The 10,931-nt window shown below is 38.8% G+C and overlaps 1 protein-coding gene across 1 annotated transcript in view; it reads left to right on the forward strand.

Annotated features, from left to right (window-relative positions):
* Nucleotides 1-726: 726 nt before the first annotated feature.
* LOC103382033 (transient receptor potential cation channel subfamily M member 4-like) overlaps nucleotides 727-10,931 on the forward strand; it is a 27,355-nt gene continuing 17,150 nt past the window's right edge. Inside the window, 9 exon segments of the mRNA XM_008314682.3 lie at nucleotides 727-1,112; nucleotides 2,567-2,628; nucleotides 2,735-2,912; nucleotides 3,427-3,607; nucleotides 5,892-6,061; nucleotides 6,725-6,902; nucleotides 9,328-9,392; nucleotides 9,497-9,730; nucleotides 10,854-10,931. The exon segment at nucleotides 10,854-10,931 is cut by the window's right edge and continues 13 nt beyond it. Of these exon segments, the coding sequence (XP_008312904.2) occupies nucleotides 1,059-1,112; nucleotides 2,567-2,628; nucleotides 2,735-2,912; nucleotides 3,427-3,607; nucleotides 5,892-6,061; nucleotides 6,725-6,902; nucleotides 9,328-9,392; nucleotides 9,497-9,730; nucleotides 10,854-10,931 (1,200 nt within the window). The 5' untranslated portion in view covers nucleotides 727-1,058.

A 10,931-nucleotide genomic window follows, 5' to 3' on the forward strand; every position in this document is an offset into this window, starting at 1 on the left:
GCAAGCACCATCCTTTTTACCATATTTTCTGGACTATAATTCTCTCCGAAATATAGGTCCCACCAGCCAAGGGATGAAAAAGAATTGCGACTTACAGGAGTTGCAGATACTGGTACACAAGCCTAGAGTGCCCTCTAGCGGCTGTCAGTGTGAAAACGTAAATTTTCAGTGGTACAGTGGTAAGCAGATACTGGTATAATGTAAAATTATATATTTAAATATATAATCGCACCTGAGTAAAAGTTGCAAACCCAGCGAAAATACAGTACTGTCTACCCAATAAATACAGCTGGAACTAATCTACTTTGCAAGGAGATTAATTGCAACTGAACTAATGGAAGTGCAGCAGAAAGCAAAATAATGTACAGAAAATATTTTACTACTTTAAAGTTACAGAGTTTAATAACAGCTGCTCAGTGGATAACAAAAGTCACAGGATCAAAGTTAGGAATAATGAGGTCAGATTTTACTCATGAGGCATCATGGATAAAGTGTTAAACTAGATGAAAACCGAATCCTTATTCTGACTAAGTCACTTATACAGCATTGCATTTTAAAGCCATGTTGCTTGTTGCTTAGAGTGAATTAACACTTGCTGATTTATAGGAACTGTTACGGTAGAATCAGTTATGTTTTAAAGTAATGACTGTTAAGACTGGGTTCAATTCTCCTACTGCTCCTAAAATGTTTAGGCCATATACAGTGAAAGAAACCTGAGTGGTGCTCAATTGTTGAGAAGTATCAGTGTATTGGTAAAGGAACATGCCTTGCCACACAGTGGTTAGGAATCTCTGCGTTCCACCAGCACAAAGCTCAGGTATTTTCTTTCAGTTCTCGTGAAGACAGCAAACATTGGACGTGTTAAGTTGCCCCACCTATTCTAAAAATGTGATGTCCTTTTCAAACTTGTCCGTCTCCCCTCAAACCACACCCTCACCTGTGTAAGTACTTCTGTTGCCTTCCCTTCGGCTCCAGCTTCCACCGTGGAGCTACACTGCTAACACACGCAGGGTAACCAGTTTTGTATTTTTGTGTGTGTGTGGAACACGACTGAAACCATGAGGGAAGCTCCAGCAGTCGGGACGAAATTAGGCAAATCGGAGAAGGACCAGGTTAGTTCTCAGTCCAGAAAACCCTGCTTTTCAGTTCCGTGAGGTTTAGCAGAGAAGAGCTCCCGGAATTCAAACGTCTGTCAGAAAATAAGTTTACAAAAACTAATATATATATATAATATCGTGGGCGGTTTAAACACATTGATACAGAGAGTGAAACGCTGCATTGGTGTAACGTTACCGCTTCCATTACAGATTTAATGTGAAAACCAAGTTATACTACAGGTACTCTGGAAAACTATAGTGTTTAAATGACTGTATTTGCAAAACTTCACTCTGTACAAACGGCGGAAGTTAAGCTAACTGTAGTGTTTTAGCGGAAAAAACAAAACGATGAACGCTGACGTAAACGAACGAACGATATTAAATTTTACTCTTTAAAAAAAACAACAAAAATGTTTATCTTTATATGGTTTGTTATATGATAGTAAATAGAAGGTTTAAAACCCAGTAGTGGTTCGAACGTGTTCGGTACAATTGGCGAAATGCCTACTTCCTTGGTATCTGAAAGCTGTGTTGAACATCAAATGCTAGATTAAGAAGTTTGAATTGGTCCACCCCAGGTTCTGCTGCCATTTTAATGGCTAGTCTATGATAACACTGTCTTATAGAAATGCAGTGTAGTGCTAAAAATGTTTGGGACTTGTAATAGTGTAGTAAAGAAGGCAATGTATGAGATTAAATTAAGAATGTGATTACCTGTGGTGACCCTTGAAAAATAATAAAGAAATATAGTAATGATAATAACAGTAATGTATAATCTTTTTGGCATTTTCCTTCAGAGGTCGCAACAACAATTACCTGTCAGCATGGCCTTGTCAAAAATGCAAAGGCAAAAAAATTACCATGTTGCTAGAGAGAACATGCCTCAGTTAACTTTCACTTCAAGTCTTCCAGGGAACAGAATTCGTCTTCCATTCACCAAAACATTATTTTGGAGTATTTTTAACTTCCCTTTTTTGTTTGGAATAGTGACTATATTAGTATTATGAATGACTAAACATAAAGATATTATATGCAACATTGTCCAAACCAATAGTAACCTAAATGCACGGTTGCATGTAATAGTACAACTAAAATTGGGGACAAAGTTGGGCGCAGCTGTGGTATTTAAGATAGTTGACCAAATGTCTCAAATTTTGCAAAGAGTTTGCCCATTATAAATCACCCAGGGTCAGTCACAGAAAAGCATTTGCTTATGCCAAAAATTATGCTGAAGAACAGCAGTGTAAATTTTCCATTGAAAAGTAAACATTTTATGTAACGACCATGTACAAAGTAATTTACAAAGCTTTCAAGTGCGTGTTACAGGTTTCTCTTTCTGGTATTTGACCAGTTAATCGTGATTAATATAATAGTGTGTTTTAACGTTCAATTTAGGGGACCCTAAGAAAAGTACACAAACTTAGGCCTTGGGTCATTGTTTATAGTTTTAAACCGTAAATCTTTTTCAGAGTTGGATTCCCAAAATTATTAAGAAACGTGAATGCACCACCTTTGTTGAGGACACATTATGGTAATGTCATCTCTGATATTTTTTAATTAATTTAATTTATGTCTGTCTAAAATCTGTGATGAGTATATATTTTTCACCCTGTTTGGTCCCCTCACATTTCTCTCAGTGGTGGCACACTTTGCCAGTGTGGTGGTTCCAGGGATAGTCATGCCTCCGTGGCTTTGGGTGACTATTTTAGCACAGCGATCATCAACCACTGGGACAGTGCCCAACACTCATCTGAGTATCCAACTGATGCCTTTGGGGAGCTGCAATTTGCAGGAGCCAGCAAGAGACATAGCTATGTAAGTACATTTCTGTCATTTTCACAGGCCATTTATTTATTGTGGAACTCATATAATCACCGTACAAGTTTAAAATTGTAACACTGATTGTATCATTTTTATTTTTATGTCAATTTGAGGCTTAAGCTGATGTCTGAAATGAGTGGGCTCTCGTGAAATGTAGGGGTTCACTGATTGAAGCTCACATAGTCTGAGGTCATAATTTGCTGCAGCCAGTAAATAGTGACACAAATAATGTTGCATTCTTTGGGGACAGATGAGCTAAGAAGACATTCTAGCACAATAGTACACAAGTGAAGCCAAATAAAGCTATCTTACGTTTGAAGATCTGACTTGATTTAGACTGTAGGTTTTGCTTTTTAGAGCTTTAACCTTAATTTGTAAACTGTTGGTTCCAAATTCCATTAGATAAGGATTTAAAACACACATGCCTTGCACTGACATCTAGTCAGATAGTTGTTTTTGCTGATGTTTGCTTTAATTGAAAACATGGATTTTCTTTTGGTCATCTTAGTTCTTGCGTCTGTCATGGAATACTCCACCATCTATGTTATATACTCTAATGACAACTCATTGGGGTCTGCCTGCACCCAACTTGGTGGTTTCAGTAGTGGGTGGCGAGGGAAGCACAAAGATGAAGACGTGGGTCAGGGAGGTCCTGAGGCAAGGACTGGTGAAAGCCTCACAGAGCACAGGTAAAATCCTCACAAATGCAATCTTTAGATTTCGTGTCACTAAACCAATACTTCACACCATACCACAAACAAAGGTCCCATATTATAGGCTGGTTTATTCACACCCCTTTTTACATAACTTTAATTGTATCAATGTGACCAAAAATGGTTTACTAGTTTATCTCAGTAGTTACACTGATTATTGTATGCAAATTAATGGGTCAGTGTCCTAATTTACAAACACTGCCTACAAACACAAACACATAGTTCCTTTGCAGTTTAAATTTGGGTAGCAAGAATGTCTTTGCATGTACCTCGGGTCCTCGTCTTGCGTCAGAATTCTGTTTGCCATTCCATTTGCCAATGTTGCCACGTAACCTGATTTTTCTTGAAAGTCGTATACCGTAAATAGTGCCTATGCTAACACAGTGGTTACATCATATGTACCGTAAATAGTACCTATGCTAACACAGTGGTTACATCATAAGCTATGAAATAAAAATATCAGAAAATGCCGACTTGTGCTTGGGAGCCATAGTAAAGGGCAAACAGTTCCCAATAAACAACTTAAATGAAACGTGAATGTAGCACAATCTAATGGTAGCAAATGTGAACAAAGCCGCCATCCGTGTATTGCTCTGTGCCAGCGTATTTGTTTACTCAGCTTGTCAACTAGTTCCCGAGTGAAATTTGTTTTGATGCAGTCATTTGGAATAATAGAACAAGACTTTCCTAATATATATAATTGTTATGCAAATGATATTTTGCCCTGATTTTCCTAAATAGTCGATGTAAATAACAGTCATAATAATTTTCAAGTGATCAACTGTTGGAGTACATTTCGAATGTTACTGAACAAACCTCCCAATGATAACAGCATTTTTTTTTTCTTAAATAGAAACTTTTCAAAAAGTGTTTCAAATCTGTTTCAAATTATTACGCACAACAGAATTTCAAAACATTTTATTGTTGTAAAGAACTGAAATGAACATTTGTTAAATTAGAAGAATCAGCAGGTCCAAACCTTAGATATTTCACGAAAATGTAAGCATGATCATCATACTATTAAGAGATTTGTAGCTGATTCAGAGCACACACGGGTTCGGACAGATAAAAGCACAATGAGGAAGGTTTCTGGCAGTCAAATCGTGTGGTTAAGGAGAGCAGCTGCTAAAATGCCATTACAAAGCAGCAAACAGATATTTGAAGCTCCTGGTGCCTCTGGAGTCCTGCGAACATCAAGGTGTAGGATGTTCCAGAGGCTATTCGGCCACTCTTAACCAATGCTCACAAGCGGAAACGGCTCCAGTGGGCCCAGAAATACATGAAGACTAATTTTCAAACAGTTTTGTTCACTGATGAGTGCCGTCCAGATGGATGGAGTGGTGAATGGTCGGTGGACGGCCAGCATTTCCCAACAAGACTGTGACGTCAGGAAGGAGGTAACGGAGTCATGTTTTGGGCCCGAATCATGGGGAGAGAGAGCTGGTCGGTCCCTTTAGGGTTCCTGAAGCCGTGAAAATGACCTATGTAAAGTATGTGGAGTTTCTTACTGACCACTTTCTTCCATGGTACAAAATGAAGAACTGGGCTTTCCGTAACAAAATCATCTTCATGCATGACAATGCACCATCTAATGCTGCAAGGAATACCTCTGCATCATTTGCTGGTATGGACATAAAAGAAGAGAAACTCATGGTGTGGCCCCCATCCTCCCCTGACCTCAACCCTATCGGGAACCTTTGGAGCATCCTCAAGCAAAAGATCTATGAGGGCGGGAGGCAGTTCACATCCAAACAGCAGCTCTGGGAGGCTATTCTGAAATCCTACAAGAAATTCAAGCAGAAATGCTCCAAAAACTCACAAGTTTAATAAATGCAAGAATTGTGAAGCTACTGTCAAATGCGGGGTCCTATGTTAAAATATAACTTGACCTGTTAAGATGTTTTTGATTGAAATAGCATTTGATTTCAGCAATTATGACTTGCTGTTACTTCTAATTTAACAAATGACTATTTTCAGTTCTGTACAAAAAAAAAGAATTGAAATTCTGTTGTGCATAATAATTTGGAACAGTGCAAGGTTTTATTTTAGAAAAAAAATACTGTTATCATTGGGAGGTTTGTTCAGTAAAATTTGTACTCTAACAGTTGATCACTTCAAAATTATGATGCCTGTAATTTACGACTATTTAGGAAAATCAGAGAAAAATATCATTTGCATAATATTTACACTTATGGGAGGTGGGTATCAGAATTCTTTTAGAAATGGATTACTGGATTTATTGTTTTATATCTTGACCCAGGAGCATGGATCCTGACCGCAGGACTGCGTGAAGGAGTAGGGCGATGTGTCGGGGAGGCAGTGAGGGATCATGCCACTGCTGCCGCATCCATATCCCTTAGTAAAGTGGTGGCAATTGGAATCGCTCCTTGGGGCCTGGTGCACAACCGAGAACAGCTGGTCAACCCTCAGGTTTATCCAACACTAGAATACTAATACTAATATTTTTATGTCAAAGTGGAACGTATAATGGAGGGTACGTCCATCTTTTACAAATAAGCATAAATGGCCAAAAGTCAAGGTGTCTGCGCATATGTTTGTGGATTCTGAAGGGTCATCTTGGAATCTGAACCTAAATTAAGCACAGAGAAGGACAAATGACTGATGTAGTAGTATCTACAGTATATTAACAAAGCAGTGTTACCATTAATAACTAACCAAGGTTGACACTGTAGAGTGATAAAGATGTAGAGAACAACCAAGAAACAGCAATCACACTGGGGATAGAGCTGAGGAAACTACTTTAAGAGAAAACACAAAAAAACTACAGTATAATGACACAAAAAAGCATTTAGCAAGACTCGACAGATTCCAGCAGAAAAAAATATAATGATAATTATTTTACATACATGGATAATGTGGCAATGTGAATTCAATGCGCAAGATATAATCTAGACCAGGGGAACCCAAACCCCGGTCCAGGGGTTGTCATTTGGTACCGGGTTGCAGTAGGATAGAGTAATGGGTGTCTTTAACATGTTTCTGGGAACTTTGTCTTTTATTTATAAACATTTGTTGTTCTTATAAAGTAATAAGTGCTAATGTGTTAACAGTCAAATCCATTTTCATGTGCAGGGTAGCTTTCCTGCTAAGTACTATGTCCGCAATACAACTCAGGACTCCTGCTGCCTTGACAACAACTACCAGGCCTTTTTGCTGGTAGATGATGGGAGTGTGGGTCGCACAGGAGGAGAAATAGGTTTCAGAGCCAAATTAGAGGACTACATCTCCCACCAACGTACTGGCATCTGGGGTGAGTAAAAAAAAAATTGTGTGAGATAGATGTAACAAATAATACATCGTTTTTCTGTGACGTAACACATCACAAAACGTAGTCAAATTCAAAAACAGAATACATTTATAATTTAGATACTTGTTTAATTAGGAAATATAGCTCAGTATTAATAAAACCTATTATTAATTTGTCTACAAAAGAACCAGTAAGTTCCCTATCAACTTTATAAAAGCCGTTTATTCTTACACCAGTTTCCAACACAGGAAATCATGTAGAACTTTGTAAGTAGCAACATAGATGATTAATGATTGATCTTGAAACCAATGAACTCCTTCACCATAAACAAACTCACTTTAAACGTTAATAATCCACAGAAATGTGTGGCTGCAGTTTTTTTTTGTGCTAAAGCATCACATTGTCGTTGTCAACCATAGCATTCTTCAGTCTAAGCTATCAAGTTCAGCAATTCAAAACAAGCAGTTGATTTGTTTAGAGCTGTCCTAAAATGAACAACATGGTGTTAAAATGAACAAAGTCAGCTTTAACAATGTGGTAATATCCCATAGCAAGAGGACATTGGTACCACTTGAGGAGCAAACCTGACTGTGTGCTCCTTGCAGTCTGTGTCCGTGTGTTGCCAGTTGAGAAAAGTTAAGTTTTCTGGGGAGAAAATTCCTGACAACACTGTAGCTGTGCACCCCAAGGCACATTGACAGAGGTTGTGCCTTGGGGTGCACTTACATTAGGAGTCCATTGTTTTGTACTGTGCTGAAGCACAAATTCCCACCTGTCCCTTTCCAAGTTGACATAGGTGGTTTCTTTCACTTCTCTTTCAAACCATCTTCTCTGGCAAAAACATTTACATTCCCATCCTCAAAAGTGTGTCTTTTGTCCTTGAGATGTAGTTGAACAGCTAAGTTATGACCAGTGGAGTCTCTCCTGTGCTGCTGCATGCAATTGCGCAGTGGCCTTGTTGACTGCCTCATGTGCCCTTCAACTCTTGCCAGTTCGCACCTCAATACCAGCTAAGTAGGACCTTGATGTCATTTGAGACTCTGTATAGTGGCACATCTCTTTCCAAGGCAGACTTGAACTCCTCTGAACACGGCTTGTTCTTCCTACCCTACAAGTCAACGCTGCTGAGGCTTTAAGGTAGGCCCAATCAGCTGTGCAGATAATCCTCCTCTGGAATATCATACACCATCAGAGACAATGGCTGATCTTGCCCTCTGGAATATCATACACCATCAGAGACCAGAGGAGTTGTGGCAAGTTGCCATTTTGGTAAATCCAGACTTTGTACTAGTCTTGTGGCCCTGACATGTGCACTGAAGCGAGACAGGTTCTCAATTCACAGCTGGTCGAATTGATGGCTGGAGTGTCCCTCAGGGTGCAGTCAAAGATCATGCCCAAGCTACCCATGCTCTCTGATGGATGGGCTGAGGACTACTCCTATAGTAGTAAGTAGTGGTACTTGTCCATAACCTTCCTCCGTTTCAAAACCAGAGCCCAGGACTTGGCTGGCTTGAAGACCATAGCCATATCTACATGAAATATATCCATATCTACATAGAAAAGCCACAGATGCAATATTTGCCTTGAGGATGCTGAAGTCCAGAGAAGGTCAGAAGGGGCTACACTGTGCTACTATTTGTAGATTTTGAAAAGGCATATGACAAAGTGCCAAGGGAGGAATTGTGGTTCACCAAGTGCCAAGTCAGGAGTGGCAGAGAAGTATGTTAGTTTGGTGCAGGACATGTATGCCAATAGTACAACAGTAGTGAGGTGTGCTGTTGGAAGGACAGAAGACTTCAAGGTGGAGGTGGGACTACATCAAGGATCGGCCCTGAGCCCCTTCTTGTTTGCTTTGGTGATGGACAGATTGACAGATGAGGTCAGACAGGAGTCCCTATGGACTATGTTGTTTGCAGATGATATTGTGATCTGTAGTGAGAGTAGGCAGCAGCTAGAAGAGAACCTAGAGAGGTGGAGGCATCTCTTTCATCCATTTCTTGTTAAACATTTCCAGCATTGGAGGGTATGCTGTGTTACATTTCATTCATTAATTCCATTCCTGCCCCCCTGCAATGGCACTGCGTCCCCTCTAGGGGCACATCTCACTTTGGGAAAGTGATCTAATCTATTTAGTGGTGATAAGCTGATTCTTAGGCTTCCACTACATGAATGCAGTAGCATGCCACAACATGACTTTGAGACGAGGTTTTTTTTCAACATGTTAATTTAAGTAGGTATTAGTAGTAGGTTATTTCTGTGAAGAGATCCCCTTTTTTATGTCTATAGTTCTCCCGAAATTTTGGTCCACTTAAAACTTGCAGTTTACATAATCAGACTGTTTAGTATTTGTGTGCCTGTATAATACTAAAGACATATTTTAAATGAATGAGTATCTTTTTATATAAAGGAATGTACGTTGTTCTTGTAGGAAGTGGGAGCATTGACATTCCCGTTCTTTGTATGCTAGTATCTGGGGAGACCAGCATGCTGGAGGTATAGTCCAACATTTGAATGTTAAAAAAAAATCTAACAAAACATAATTTTACTTATCAATTTTAATTAATTTTAAATGTAACATTTTCCATATATCATGTCAGAGAGTGGATCTTTCTTTGAAAAACTCCATGCCCTGGTTGGTGTTGGCCGGTTCAGGAGGCACAGCAGACTTCATAAGTGATATGTTGGAGAACTTATCTTCAGCGCCTGTCACTCAGTCTTCCAGCGAGGGAGATGGTGAAGCAGCACCTAGTGTGGATCTGAAAGAAAGAGTGGCAGAGCGGGTTAAAAAGCATTTTTCTTCTGAAGTGGAGATCGACAAACTAGTTGAGCAGGTAAGTGCAACATTATTTTAGTGCCTTACGTAACATGGATGGTTACTAATTTATATCACTTTAAGCTCTCCTGATCATCTCCTCTAGATAGAATTTTTTTTTTTTACAAAAACCAATAATTAAAAAACCTATAGAAAATTGTGATTGTAATGTACAAATTCGAAATGCTGAGTGCAAACAGAGAAATGATCACTTTGTTTACATTATAACTTCACATTTATAAACATCAGACATTTGAAACCTCAAAGCAACACTAAATAGGGACATAACATAAATATCAGTTGTTACTTTTCAATATGTTCTGTACTTCTTATTCTGATTAAAAATAAATATTTATGTTGTACCAACTAAGCAACTAAACTAGGCCTGAACAATGTGCAAAATGCAAATGCTAAGCAAAATTCCATGTTGTTATGAAATATTTTCCTCTTTGTTAAAACTTTCGGTTTGGAGAAGCAGGAAACACACTGCAAAACCACAGTATGACGCAACACCACAACGCCAATTTCATGTCATGTTACTACTGTGGTCAGTAGCACATTCACTTGGGTTGCGTTCACGTTCTAAATTCCAAAATCTATAATAAATTATTAGTGCATCACAGAGCTATTGCCAAAATGCAGGGCAATAATACTAGAGGTTCCATGTTGGAGCTCTTGACCTGTCACCTTTGATGTCTACATTTTACATTAAACTGCAAAGTCTTTTGTGGCGAGACATCACTATTTATATTGATTGTTGATTAATTATGCAACATTCACTGATAGCAAAGAAGAAAAGCAGTGTCTTTAGCAAGCAACTATTCCCCGGGCATTTTCTGTAAGACATCATTGCTCACCAGAAATGGATCCATGGGTTAAATGCAGGTTACATTTTAGAAGTGTGTATTTATGTTTGTATACTGTATTTTCTGGACTATAAGTTCCAGAGTATAAGTTGCACCAGCCAAAAAGTGTGAAAATAACAAATTAGGGATGCAACCATATATTCGGCCACCGAAGACTTTCAGCCGAAAATGGCATTTTCAATGGAGAGGACTTTTTTTTTGTACCTTATGTATTTAATTTTTCTCACTGCCCTTTCAATATACTGCCCTTTCAATATACTGTCTCTATGCCAACAGGCCCTAAGTATCTACCACAACAGAGATTTGATCACCATCTACAATGGTGAACAGGAGGGTCCAAATGACTTTGACACA

The sequence above is a fragment of the Cynoglossus semilaevis genome, chromosome 8 (genome assembly GCF_000523025.1).
Source record: "Cynoglossus semilaevis isolate Cse_v1.0 chromosome 8, Cse_v1.0, whole genome shotgun sequence".
Lineage (NCBI taxonomy): Eukaryota > Metazoa > Chordata > Actinopteri > Pleuronectiformes > Cynoglossidae > Cynoglossus > Cynoglossus semilaevis.